At 42.1% G+C, this 14,587-nt stretch overlaps 1 protein-coding gene across 1 annotated transcript in view; it reads left to right on the forward strand.

The window, feature by feature from the left end:
* The window catches only part of EXT1 (exostosin glycosyltransferase 1), a gene marked incomplete at both ends in the record, with an annotated part of 303,747 nt that overhangs the window by 275,224 nt on the left and 13,936 nt on the right, over nt 1–14,587 (forward strand). The window contains 4 exons of the mRNA XM_080695298.1: nt 3,258–3,390; nt 6,940–7,058; nt 8,201–8,296; nt 14,471–14,560. Of these exons, the coding sequence (XP_080551424.1) occupies nt 3,258–3,390; nt 6,940–7,058; nt 8,201–8,296; nt 14,471–14,560 (438 nt within the window). The remainder of the gene's footprint in view (nt 1–3,257; nt 3,391–6,939; nt 7,059–8,200; nt 8,297–14,470; nt 14,561–14,587) is intronic.

Here is a 14,587-nt window from a genome sequence, read left to right on the forward strand (position 1 = left end):
CCTCTTGTTGATCATTTAGGATGAATAAATAAATGAATACACTGAGAAAATATCTATTGCAGATAATATCTATTATAGCTGTGTGAAAATGGAAAAAAAACTATACCTAGAAAATGAACGCAGGAATGAAAATTTCTTTTAGTAAGACAACTGAGGCAGCTATTCTTAAATACTGAGAGGTTGTTATAATTAATGTGGTACTTTTTTGTTTTATTACCAGTGGCAAAAGTGTGAGACATAAAGATGCAAATTGCCTGGCCAAGGTTAAGTTCAACATTTACTATTGCTCTCATACATGCACTGATATCTTTTTGTTAAGATCCATTTGAAGAGAACATAAAATGCTTATTTCAAAAGAGCCCTATAATTGATTACCATGTCCTGGAATTCTAAAATATAATGTCATGATACTGGACCAAAAAGATATTCTGTGATGGTAAGAAGTGTGCCATGCGAAGACATAAAGTAAATACTGACACCTTGTGATACTAGAATTTTGTGTCATCTATGTGTAGGTTGGATTTACATGACTGTCTATATTGCCAGTTTATTCTGTCTTGGTACCCATGCTCATTTAAGTGGCCACATGCTAGAAGGAACATAAATTTGGAAAGCTAAAGAAGGCAGGATTTAAATGAAAACCTATGAAAGGAAATAAATAGATAGTAGATGTGGAAACTTTAAATAATAAAGAACTGTAATAAATGTGGTACAAAGTGAAATTGCTGGCCTTGTGAAAAAGCTTTGCAACCATGAAATTCTTGTTTTAGAAAGAGAGAAGGAGGGAAGGATGGAGAGGGAGCAAGGGGGAGAGAGAGGGAGGGAGGGAGAGGGAGAGAAAGAGAGGGATTGAGAGAGAGAGAGAGAGTTTATCGGGAATTGAACTCAGGGGCATTCTACCTCTGTGCTACATTCCTAGCCCTATATTATTTTTTTATTTCTTTGGGAACAGGATCTCGCTAAGTTGCTAAGGGCCTTGCTAAGTTGCTGAGGCTAGCCACGGACCTGTGATTCTTCTTTCTCAGCTTCCCAAGTATGGTGATTATAACCATGCACCATCATGCCCGGCTGACAATCTTCTTATATTAATACCTAGACAACAGCATTGTATCACATCCTTCTTATCCATCTTGTGCTATTGAGAGTGTCGGTATTTTAACTAGGTCTCTAAATCACCACCAACGGAATCCTCTCCCAGCCGTTTAAATTGAGCAATTTCAAAATGGAAGGAGAGGAGAGGAAGAAGGCTGAGGTTGATTAATGAAGGAGCTACATCCGAATTTGTGTAGAAATTTAAATATAGCATGGTTAACCTGGACACTCATTGTTGGGAGGGGGGAGGGTACCAAGCATAGTCTGAATATATGCCATTTTCAATATACTCCACATGAAAATAAAAAAATAAATAAATTTAGCCATTTCAACAAAAGATAAAATATAGAAATTATTAAACTGTGCTGTTGGCCCTCCTCTAAATTTCCTCACTGCCTTTTTTTCTCTCATTAGGAAAATAAATAAGGTGTGAAGAGATAAATGTAGCTCACTTTATTTCTTGTAGAGTTACCAGGTGGGATGAGATAAGCGTGTTAATAACCTGGCAAATAGAAAGACTCTGTTTAAGACCGTTTGTACTTAAAATCACATTGCACCAAATGGGGACCCAGAAATTGGTGATTTAGGTCTTCAAATCTTCTAAGATTTACATAGGGTTTTTTATTTATTTATTTATTTATTTATTTATTTATTTATTTTATTTATTTATTTATTTATTTATTTTTGGTGCCAGGAATTGAACCCAGGACCTCATGCATGATAAGCATACATTCTACCACTAAATTGTACCCCTAACCCCTAGGAATTTTAAGTACAAAAATATAATTTACTGGAATCATGAAATTCTGTACCAAGTTAATTGTTTGCCAGATCATATATTAATGAGCGGATGGTATAATTACCAGAGTTTGAAAGTCACCTAGAGAAAGCCCTGAAGTGGACTAATCACATTCAACTGACAAATGATTTGGGATGGGAGACTGCTTGACTCTGAATGCGGAATTTAATGATCTGCAAGGTCCCCAAGTCCAAAGAAACTAATGAACTAGTTTGACTATTATTAGTCTTCATATGCCATGGTTCTTGTCCCATTACATAGGATGTCTTGAGCAATTGTTAACTCACTACTTTTAGAGGCTGAGGTAGAGAAAAACTTTAGCTAACCACTATCCAGAGTCTCACCATTGAATTCTTTCTTCTCTTTCTTTCTTTCTTTCTTTCTTTCTTTCTTTCTTTCTTTCTTTCTTTCTTTCTTTCTTTTTTGTGGTACTAGGGTTCCTGGAAGCCCTTCTACCTCCAGGCTACACTCCCAGACCTATTTTTATTTGGAAACAGGATCTCCTAAGCCAGCGCGTGTGGCTGGCTTCGAACCTGCGCGATCCTCCTGTCTCTGCCTCCCAAGCACAGGGATTACAAGCGTGCGCCACCACGCCCGGCTGTCACCATTAAATTTGAAAGAAAAATGAGATATGACAAACAAATAAACCTGCCTCCTGAGTTAAAGGAACAGGTCGACACCTCAACCTTGAGAATGGGTCTTGTCTTCGGTACGCTCTTGTGTTGGCCTCCAGCTGGTCCACATGGACATCTGGGTGCACCAAGAACACACCTTGCTGATAGAGATCCGCATCCATGCTGGGTGCCCCGACATCAAGGACAGATGATCTGCCCCACATGCTTGGCTTTGAAATGAGCATGGACTCCTTATGGGAAGACAAGACTGTGGTTAAACTGAAATTTATTATTTATTTTATTTTATTTTATTTTATTTTATTTTTTGGTGGTACTGGGGTTCCTGGAAGCCCTTCTACCTCCAGCTACACTCCCACAGGCTACACTCCCAGACCTATTTTTATACTTTTTTATTTGGAAACAGGGTCTCTTAAGCCAGCACGGCTGGCTTCGAACCTGCGCGAACCTCCTGTCTCTGCCTCCCAAGCGCGGGGATTACAAGCGTGCACCACCACGCCCAGCTAAATTGAAATTTAATTAGGAAGTTTATCTAGCCATATTTCATCTCTTCCTCCTGCTCTTTTCCATTGCCTGTTGCTGCTCTTTGTCTTGCAGACGTTTTTATCAGTGGAGAACTGGAGGAAGAGTCAGTGCCGTGAACACCCTTGTCCCTCAGATTTGGATTGAACAGGATTCCTCACCACATCTCATTGGGTGTCATCTTCACCACGCACTGTGCTTCTGTTTTCTAGATTATTCAGGACAGAATATTCAAGCACATATCACGTAACAGTTTAATATGGAACAGACATCCTGGAGGATTGTTCGTACTACCGCAGTATTCATCTTATCTGGGAGATTTTCCTTACTACTATGCTAATCTAGGTAAGTGAATCTCTACAGAGAGTTGCCTTTGCTTACCTGCAAGATGTGGTCCAGAACAAAGGCCCTGGATTCTCCTGTCCTGAAGTGGGCTTTTCCCAACACCCTGCATTAAAGATTGCTTTGTGAGCCATGTTGTTGTAAGTGGTATTTCAAGTTCAAGAATTATAAATCCAGCAGAGCACTGAAAGATTAATGTGGGGAGAGAGTCACTAACTTTCTCAACTGAACGGCTACCTTTATATTTAGTAGAGTTGTTTTTGTTATTGTTTAAAATTCATGTAACAGATCATTTTGAACAGGACAGTGGGTTTGCTACCTGTGTGTGTGTGTGTGTGTGTGTGTGTGTGTGTGTGTGTGTGGTACTAGGGATGAAACCCAGGGGTTTTCTACCTCCAGGTTACCCTCCCAGACCTATTTTATATGTTATTTGGAAACAGGGTCTCACTGAGTTGGTGAGAACCTCACTTAGTAGCTGAAGCTGGCTTCAAACCTACGTGATACTCCTGTCTCAGCCTCCCAAGTACTGGGATTACAAGCATGCACCACCAAACCCAGCTTGGCTATCAATTTAAGTCTTGACATATATAAAATGGAGTTAGAAGAGCTCTCTCTAATTTTATTTTTTCACAACCCCACCTCTTCCATACCCATGAAAAACTGAGAAAGGGAAAGGAAGAAATAACTAAGAATATACAGTGAGGAAAAAATTATTCATTCAGTTAACACTTGTTGTGTTCCCTTTGTGTGCAATGCTAGGTGCTAGAAAGAAAAGGTCAAAGAATATATAATGTCTGCTCACAAGTACTGTTTAATCTAAGCACAGTGGAGAAAAGGAAAAGGATGGGGGCATCGAGTTCTATGAAAGGCTACTGTTATTGGCTTAGACATTTATGCCCTTGGAGCCCCAATTTTTCTCAGCATTTTGGGCATTTCCCTTCAGCCATAGTTCCAAATGTGAGAAACCCTGGTATAGGAAACATCTTGCAAGTCAGTGAGGCAAAAAGACTTAAGATGTCCCGCTCTATGCTATTCTCTAAAGCAATCACTGTTCTCTAAAGCAAACTCACTTTTTAATTATTATTATTTTGGTGGTACTGGGGTTCCTGGAAACCCTTCTACCTCCAGGCTACACTCCCAGACCTATTTTTTATATTTTTATTTGGAAACAGGGTCTCTTAAGCCAGCATGATTGGCTTTGAACCTGCGCGATCCTCCTGTCTCCGCCTCCCAAGCGCGGGGATTACAAGCATGCGCCACAACGCCTGGCGGCAATCTCACCCTTTTTAAAGTGTTGCATATTTAACATGAAACTGATAAGATGAAACATAAAGAAGTTCATGGCCCACCAGTGAGTGACACAGAACCCTTAAATCCAAACCAGACCTATTATAGCGACTATATGAAATTCAGTGAACAGTCTGCACTGGGCAATATACTTAGTATTTATTCATTGTCTGGTAAAGGTAGCAGTTAAGAATCTCCTTACAATTTCATATGGTGTGTGGTGGTCTTCACTTGGAGTTAGCACAGTAGAAGTGCCGGAGCCAGCCGGCTAAAGTACGGGTTCTGAAGAGAGGAGTGAGGATGAAATAATATAACTCTAAGAATTTAATTCAAATAATATTTATTCCTAACATGGAAGGATCGCCAGTCTACTCCCGGGTCAATATCTCTACTGGCCAATCATGGGGTTTATTCTCTTGTCCTATTTATAGTTTTTAGCTTCAGGTTACCCCAGATGAGGAAAAAGTTTAAAGTCCGGGCAGGTCAAACAATACCCTGGTGCAACACAAACAACACAAACCTAATCTTAGCTTAGACAGAACAATAGCATCATTAGTTCTGAGAGAGTCTTAATTACTTTGAAACCTCGATGACCCCAAACCTTGTTGACTCTGGACGGAAGGGCAGTCAGAAGTATTCTTTTAGTAAAGATAAGGGGAAGACCTTAATGGCTCCCCACAAGAAGTGTGTAAATGATGTTTCTTAACTATTGCCAAGAAAATCTAAAAGCCATGACTTTTTCCTACTGTTAAAAGAGCAATTTCTCTATGCGGGCATAGTGGTGCACACTTGTTATCCCAGTACTTGGGAGGCTAAAACAGGAGGATCCAAGTTCATGGCCAGCTTCAGCTACTTAGTGAGGCCCTCCACAACTTAATGAGACCCTGTTTCAAAATAAAGAATAAAAAATAGGGCTGCAGGTGTAGCTTAGAGGTGGAATGCTCCTGGGTTCAATCCCCAGCACCACACACACAAATAAAAGGCAATTCTTCGGTTCTATCTATCTTCTTACTTAAAGGTATATCTAAATAGCATGGTGGTTACCTTCCTTCTAATATATAATTAAAGTGCTAATTCGATGATATAACTTTCTCTGCAAAACATTTGCATAATCCTTGAACACGTATAGTCTATTTCTCACTTTATCCCTTCAATAGCAAAGTTTCACTCAAATGCCCCCTGCACTGTCTTGATCCCATTTAAATTAATAAAGTACCAAATTAGTGGGTCTAAACTAATGGGGCTTTAAAGGCACTTAGCCTGTTCCCGATTTCTCAGTGAATTCTTATGGGCAGCCTCACTAGGGAAGCCAGCTCACTTAGCTGTCTTGGGCGGCAGGCATTGTCTTGCACATTTACCATCCTTTTCTATCTAGGGTTTCAGAACTTGCCATGGGTGAAAGACAGCATCACATACTTTTTGTCTCAGATGAGTTACTCAATGCAGAGAGGAAATCCTTAGAGCATAAGAAAGACCTCCCTTTCCAAAACAGTGATGGTGGCTATTGGTGATGATGGAGGTGGTGATAACACACTGAGCTCTTGTTATTCACTAAGTCCTGAATGCTCTATAGGCATTAACTCACTTAACCCAATTCTTACATTAACCCTATAAATTCAGTACTGTTTCTAGCAGTCCTGTTTCACAGCTGTAGGAACACAAAGGGTTAAGTCACTTTGTGTAAGTGCTAAAACAGAGATTCACACGCAGATAGTCAGGCACTGGGTGCTGTTCTTTTTAACTTTCCCCTTTAGTAGTTAGTATTTGAAATACTCTTAATCAGTCAAAACTCCTTAATTGCATAATTGAAAGTCAGATACATGCAAATGCACTGGGAGAGAATACGAAATGGTACAAATCCACACGAAGATAGAAGTGAAACGGAACTAGAATAGAGCTGCTCTTGACAGGGCGTGTGTGTGTGTGTGTGTGTGTGTGTGTGTGTGTGTGTGTGTGTACGCATGCGTGTGTGCGTAGACATTGGGTACCTAAAAAGTTGAAGGGAGATCAAAGAAACATCAGCAGCGGAGAGAAGGGATGTCAAAGGGAGATCCTGTAAGTGGACATTGATCTGTAATGTCTCGAGGTCTCCGTAAAGTAGCAGCTTCTCACCTTGTTTCTGTTCTGCCAGGACATAAGAGGCGAAGGGAAAATATGCTAAAAGGGAACATTAGCCGCAGGGCGAAGCAGTGGTGCAGCGAGGAGTGATGTTTTCCATCTTGTTTTCCAGTGCCCCATTAGTCTCCTCTCTCCTTCCCATTCCAGGTTTGAAGCCCCCCTCCAAATTCACTGCAGTCATCCACGCGGTGACCCCCCTGGTCTCTCAGTCCCAGCCAGTGTTGAAGCTTCTTGTGGCTGCAGCCAAGTCTCAGTACTGTGCCCAGGTGAGTGGACCTGCTGTTTCCAGCTCTGTGGATTAGACTCCTCACTCCTTACCTGTTATGCACTTGGCTTCCTGGGGCTCACCTAGTGCCATAACCTGTTACCCCCACCTTCATTTCTCAAGCCTCATTATTCTCTCTTTTCATCAACTTAAGTGTCTTGAAATGAAATTTGCACAGGTGTGGGATAAATTACAGAAAGAAAGAGAAGAGAGAGAGAGAAAGAGAAAGAAGGAAGGAAGGAAGGAAAGAAAGACATTGCACTGATCAAAGTTCATTCACACACACACACACACACACACACATGCACATTTGTAACAAATATATAAACACATTATCTTGTCATAATAATAACGTGACATCAAAAAGGCCACTGGAAGGACCCAGAACACTTAAGTATCAATAAAAGAAACAGACTTCTCAGTATTGGGAGGTATCAGTTTTTCTCTCATAGCCATGACTAATTTTACGATTGGGACCAGAAGATTCTATCTATGGTAACAATATTTTCCAAAGCAGTATGGCTCCTGTACTCTTAACAGTGGTTTTTCCAATTTGTGAATTAGTATATATAAGAAGGTTTACAAACAAGGAAAGAATCAAATCATGTTGAAGTATACATTTTTTTCTAACTCAGTGCCTTTATTGGGAATTACAAAGTCACATGAAATCAGCAGCCATTCTGGGGAACCCAAAACATGAGCTCATCCCAGTTTTATCTTGAATTCTCTTATTTCGCCCACGTTGCCTGGTGTAGCTCAAGCTTGTGGCAGATGTTTCGTATACATTTTTATTTCACTCAATCGGAGCTGTTTTCTCACTCGTCATCTGAAGATGGCAGAATTTAGGAAACCACTTTGTAAGGCATCAGCAACCTTGAAATTACTTCTCTTCCTCTGGCTCCCAGACACAGACTTTGCAGTTGCTCTTTCTGTCCCGTGTCTCCAGTTGTTTGAGGTGGTAAAGGTCTAAGGGTTGTGTGGGAGTAGACTCGCTTTCAAATTCAGTTTTGGTGTCTGCCATTCTGCCTGCTGAGATCACCAGCTAACCCTCTTTTCTCTCTTTGTCTTAGAGAAGAGCCTTTGGGTTGGAGATCTATGTTAAGTAACTTAAACCAGCCATCTAATGACCTCTGTTTCTTTTAGATCATAGTTCTATGGAATTGTGACAAGCCCCTACCAGCCAAACACCGCTGGCCTGCCACTGCTGTGCCTGTCATCGTCATCGAAGGAGAAAGCAAGGTAGGCCTCCAGGAGACCTAATATGGAACCACCATGAATCTTTATTTCTTCACGGGGCCCTACGGATATTGTACCACAACTCTTCCTGCTGCCCTCTAAGAGTTGCTGGCCCCAGATTATGTTTTCTAAAACTGTACTTGTCTCAGAATGTCTTAGCTTTGACATTCATAAGCTTTTGAATGAATGAAACATGGGTTTTAATACTAACCTGTAGCTGAGCATGGTAGCACATACCTGTGAACCCAGTTCTTGGAGGATCACAAGTTCAAGGTCAGCCTCAGTAACATAGCAAGGCTCTTAGCAACCTAGTGAGACCCAGTTTCCAAACAAAAATTTTAAAAGTTCTGGGGGTATAGAATGCCCCTGGGTTTAATCTCCAGTACTACATACAAGAGATAATATAAGAGATATATACTAACCCTTTAGTAGCTTTTGCTCTTGTGTATACACATAAGTTGTTAGAGCCTCAGTTCCTCATTCACAGAAGTAAAATAACAATGCATATCTCAGCTGGGTATGGTGATGCATGCCTATAATCCTAGTAGTTAGAAGGCTGAGACAGGAGAATTGTGTGTTCAAGGCCAGCCTCAGCAACTTATCAAGACCCTCTTTCAAAAATTTAAAAGGGCTCTGGGTATATATCAGAGGTAGAATTCCCCTACGTTTAATCTCCAGTACCAAAATAAATAAATAAATAAATCATTATCCTGTAGGGTTGCTACTAGGATTCCATCGATTCAGGGTCTGACAATGATAATCTTTCCATAAATGACTGAGATAAAGAGAGGATTGATAGTGCTGGTGATACGTGAGATTTGCATGGCTGATTAATCCAAGAGAGCTGAGTCTTTTAGACCAGGGGCTCTTTCTCAGTTATCTTAAAAAGGACACATTCACCCTCATTTTCTTTTGGTGTCCCCATCCAAAGACTCTCACTAGTGCTCCTCTCTGGCCCTGCATCAGTTATCAAGTCTACTCTGCCAAGAGCTGAACAGTCTTCTGATCATCTGTGGCCTGTCAGGGACACCATTTCTCAAGCTGACGTGTGAGGCTGTGTGTCACCTGGGCCGAGCTGGCCTCCCCACCTTCTCTCATCACTTCCCCTGCCAACACTGTTGACCATTATCCGAGTTGTACTGTATCCTTCCCACCTCTACTTTATGTCTTATCATTTGCTGTCACTCTTGACCACCCTCAACTCTTCTGTTTGTTGGCAGTCCCCTGTATCCTTAAGCCCCTGTTCACCACTATTTTCACCTTGACATTTATTTAGGCAGGCAGCAGTGACCCCATTGCTCCAGTTTCTGCTTGTTGCTTCCTTGTAGATAGATCTTCCTCGTTGTGACAAAAATTAGTCTCTATTAGTGAAATTGACTAACTCTGTCAGTCCCCAAGGAATCCAGTCATGAGAGACTGGCTCATCCTTGAGCCAGAATACCAAGTATCAACATATTTGTCAAACCATTGGAAACCATGGTTGGACTTTAGAAAAGAAACAGTTTTATATGGCTTAGCTTAAAGCAGTGAGAATTCTAAAAGCCACATGGACAAGATGATCAGGATATTATCTACTCAGTTCCCATTTGTGATGCCTACTGTGTGCTGAGCAGTGTGTAGTAGGCTGGGAATACAATGGGAGCACAACAAATATAGTTGTAGCATTTGGGGGGCTGGAGTCAAGCAATGCAGTTGGTGAGCATTTAATGACAAATGGGCTTAGAATGAACATGTGCCCCTTGGCAACGTCCTTCTCACCCTGTGAGTTCCCCCCTCCCTCACCATAGTCGTGGTTTTACCAATGGGCTTGGCATACAAAACTCTCCTGCCTGCAATCCTTATATCCATCACTCCAGTAAATAGACTGTTGGGGGAACAGATATTCCAGTCACAATGTCAGAAGCTCTGAACAGTGCTCAGATGTACACAGGCAACTTTGAACTTTGAGAATCTTTGTTTTTATTTATTTTTTAGATTTGGATTTTGTTTTTTGTTTTTGCCTGAGTAGGTAGGGGAGATCTTCTGGGTAGATAGGTTTTTGGATACATTAAAATATTCAGACAGGATGCAGTCTGACTGACTGGGAGCCATTCTGACTTCTGTAGGCAGTATTGAGTTTTCATGCTCTGATTCATTGATTTTATGTTTGCAGTCTTCGTGAGATGAAACTCCCAATTGCTTTATTTATAAAAGGGTGATGATAATAACAATACCTTTCTCTTGAACTTTATCAGCTGTCTCTTAGGATATAGCTCCAATTCTCCCAGCCACGTCTGTATCTTGGCTCCTGGCAATTTTTTTCAGTCCTAGCCTCCAACTTGACAATTAACTCCAGGGGGCCACATGGTTTATCTGCCTTTTTCCTTGTTCTTAGTGCCCTGAGATCACACCTCCTGGTGAAGCATTGCACTTAAGCCTTGTTTCAGACTCTGCATTTTATGAAGCCTAAACTGTGATACAGATAATCCTACTTGAGGATTAAATGAGATATTATATATCAGGTGCTTAGCCCAGTGCCCATTATATATATATATGCATGTCAATAAATGTCAGTTCTTCTCCTGGCAGGCATTGTAATGTAATGATCTGTATTATGGGTTGTAGAATCAAAATTATTATTGTGTGACTTAAGGCAAATTACTTAATCTCTGTTTCCTAATTACTCCTTCAGTAAATGGAAATAGTCATAATACCTAACTAAGGTAGCTAAAGAATCAAATAACGTGATACTATACATACAAATGCACTGAGGTGTGTGAGCGCATAGGTGTCAAAAAAAAGATGCCTGTGCCTTGTAGAATCATTCATGTACATTTCTTATCTTCACCACCAGACAATAAGATTCTTGGGTGTTGGCCATTTCCAGGTCATTTTTGTTCATTGTAAAGGAGTTGAGATCTTACATGGTAGCTAAGTATTAGTTCAGTGAACTAACAGAAAATCCAGTTTGCCCAGGATTGACTTTGTGCATACCTTGGCTCTACACATGCTGATCCATCCAAGATTTATTATTTAAAAGAAAACCTCCATCGGGCGTGGTGGTGCACGCTTGTAATCCCAGCATTTGAGAGGCTGAGACAGGAGGATCCAGGTTCGCGGACAGCCTTAGCTACTACTTAGGGAGGCCCTTTGCAACTCAGTGAGACCCTGTTTCAAAATAAAGACTAATAATAGATCTGGGGATGTAGGTTGAAGGTAGAATGCTTCTGGATTCCATCAGAGAGAGAGAGAGAGAGAGAGAGAGAGAGAGAGAGAGAGAGAGAGAGAGAGAGAACACACCTCCACTGGCTTTGGAAGTGGCTGGGTGACGAGCTTGTAACCTGTTGGCCAAGCAGGGTCAGAAAAAAGAGAAACAGATCTTATAAGACCAGTGGTTGTGGTTGGGCAGATGCTGGGGGAAGAAGTGCTACATTCCCCCTTCGAAAATCTCTTCTGTCTCTTTGAAAATCTCTTCTGTCGCTGGGCATGGTGGCGCACACTTGTAATCCCCGCGCTTGGGAGGCAGAGACAGGAGGATCGCGCAGTTTCGAAGCCAGCCGCGCGTGCTGGCTTAGGAGACCCTGTTTCCAAATAAAAAATATAAAAATAGGTCTGGGAGTGTAGCCCGGAGGGAGAAGGGCTTCCAGGAACCCCAGTACCACCAAAAATAAAAAAAAAAAGAAAATCTCTTCTGTCTCGCCTCATACTTAAACTTGACGTGTGTGCACTGCTTTGGCTGCAGAATTCCATTCTGAATTTATAGGCCTTGTCTTTGCTGTTTTCCCCTGTAGGCTTAACAAGGGAAAGGTCAGGACAGCGCTAAGCTGGCAACTAATGGTTCCTGCATTTCTCGCTGGACATGTAAACAGCATCAGGAGAATTGCTTCAGGCTGGGGTTTCTGAGTGCTGACTTGCTGATGGCTTTGTATTTTATTTTATTTTGAAAGCCTGAGAAATATTTTTCTTAAAAAAAGCGAACTGCTGACCTAGTTGACAGATGTTTAGGATCAGCCCCTGCAGCCGTTTGCTCTGTAGCTCCATCTCGGGACCTCCAGGAGATGGGCTAGCACAGCCCTTGATCTTCTTTAATGTCTACAGACCTCGGGTTGCTTCGCAGGCACCTAGCCCCAGTTCGAGACGAGGCCTCTGGTCAGCTGCTTCTCTGTATAAGCACAGCCTGGCCCTCTGGGTGCTCCCGGGTGTAGGGTGTGCCCGAGGCAGCGGTCGGCTGTCTCTGTTCCCCCTTTCTTTCTCTTTGTCTCTGGCATTCAGCAGCTTGATTTCCAGCTTTGCACTTTAAAATGGATGGGAGCATGTCTCATCTTCTCAGTCCCCATGTGCGAACTCAGAGAGGCTGTTGTAACCATTACCATAACTTCCAGAGGACTGTGCTGAAGTGCGGTTGCCACATCTGCCCCCACAATCACTTGGAGGGTCTTTCCAAACCCAAGACGGGTACAGCACAGCGCTCCCCACACAGCGTCTGGGATGAAGTCGGTGTCCATTCTGGGCAAAGCACTCAACCTGTCTGTGCCCGGCTTCCTCCCCTATAAAACAGGCCGTTATAAAGATGAAAGGAGATGAAGTAGAGAAAAAGGACTTGGAACGCTTCCTGGCACATACTGAATGTTCAAAACCACTACTTACTGTGAGGGACAATCCACACAAAGGAAGCCATCGCAAGGTGGCTTCTCAGCCTGCATTTCCCACCTGATCCTCTCATTCCAAGAACCCCTTGCACCCCCCATACACATGATGCACATATACCCACACGTGCATACACATACCACACATATACACACACACACTTTACCATACATACACACACTACACATATGTACCACACACACACACAAATACACATGCCATCCCATAGATAAAACACACACACCTATACCCACATACCACTCATACACATACCATACCACACACATACCACATACATCCCACCATGCGTCGCTATGAAGTTGCCCAACATTTATTCAATTTTTTCTAAGTCTGTGAGCTACATAGGTATTATTTAAAGCTTCTCTTTAAATCAGTTTACTTCTCCTTTGAATGAAATTATTTGTGCAAAGCTTTTAGTACTACCTTAGATTGGTATAACTGCCGTATGGATGTCTACATGCTCTTCATAACATTTGCTGAAAGAAGTAAGATAGTAGATTTTGCAAGTGGGGCCCATGTCCTGTAGTAGCCTGGCCTCAGTGATGTGTGTCCCATGCACTTGGAATCCTCCTCCTCCAGTCCTCTCTGAGCCCTCTGCATCTACTGAGACCCTGTCTGTGACACCCGTTTACCCCATGCCTGTTGACCCCTGGACCACTGAGGTCCTGCTTGCCTGTCACTTCACCCACAAAGTCTTCATCTGCTAGTCCAGGCAGCTGGCTGCTGCGCTCTAGTCTCCTGGCATTTTCCGCTTTGAGCTAGAACTCACCATCTGTTCTTGAGCTCCTCAAAGACAGGGCATGCATCTTATTTATCCTTGTCCTCCCCTCTTTTTTTCTTTCCTTTTTTTAAAAATTAGTGTATTATAATTATACAACATACTGAGGTATAGAGTTATGAGAATATACATACACACCACACTTGGTGCATTCCCTTCAGATCCCACCCCTTCCCTCTCCTTCCCTGTACATATCCTTGAGACTGGTATTGATATTGTCATATAAGGACGCAGCATTACTTAGTCTCTTTCCTTCGTCACACCTGATTTCTCCCTCCTCTACACACCCTCCATCGCTCCACTGGAGTCTCTACTCTTTTATCTGAGGTCTCTTTTGTTTCCTAATTTCTTGCTAGCTTCTACACACGAGAGAAAACATATTAGCATAACATTCTCAACTAACATCCATTTTCCTGCAAATGACAGGATTTTACTCTTCTTTATGACTGAGAAAAATTCCATTGTGTGTATATGCCACATGTTTGTGATCTGAAACGTAGGCTCCATAATTTGGCTGTTGTCAGTTATGCTGTTATAAACGCATATATGCATGTGAACATGTATCTCTTGTTCACTCTTTGATGGGCAAGATACTGGTATAGTGCCCAATAATTGTTGAACAATTAGGAGATGGTATAGTACCCCTCATATTTGAGTGGCACTGTGGTAGGAAAGCATGGGGGAGGCTTTCCTGATAACAAGACTCTAAAGTTACCTCTCTTTTCCCTACCTACTTCCTACCCACTTCCCAGGTGATGAGCAGCCGGTTTCTGCCCTACGAGAACATCATCACAGATGCGGTGCTCAGCCTTGACGAAGACACTGTGCTGTCAACAACCGAGGTAAGGTCCAGGCCTGGGCAGTGGGCG

Source organism: Muscardinus avellanarius, assembly GCF_963383645.1.
Source record: "Muscardinus avellanarius genome assembly, chromosome: 4".
In the NCBI taxonomy this organism is placed as follows: domain Eukaryota; kingdom Metazoa; phylum Chordata; class Mammalia; order Rodentia; family Gliridae; genus Muscardinus; species Muscardinus avellanarius.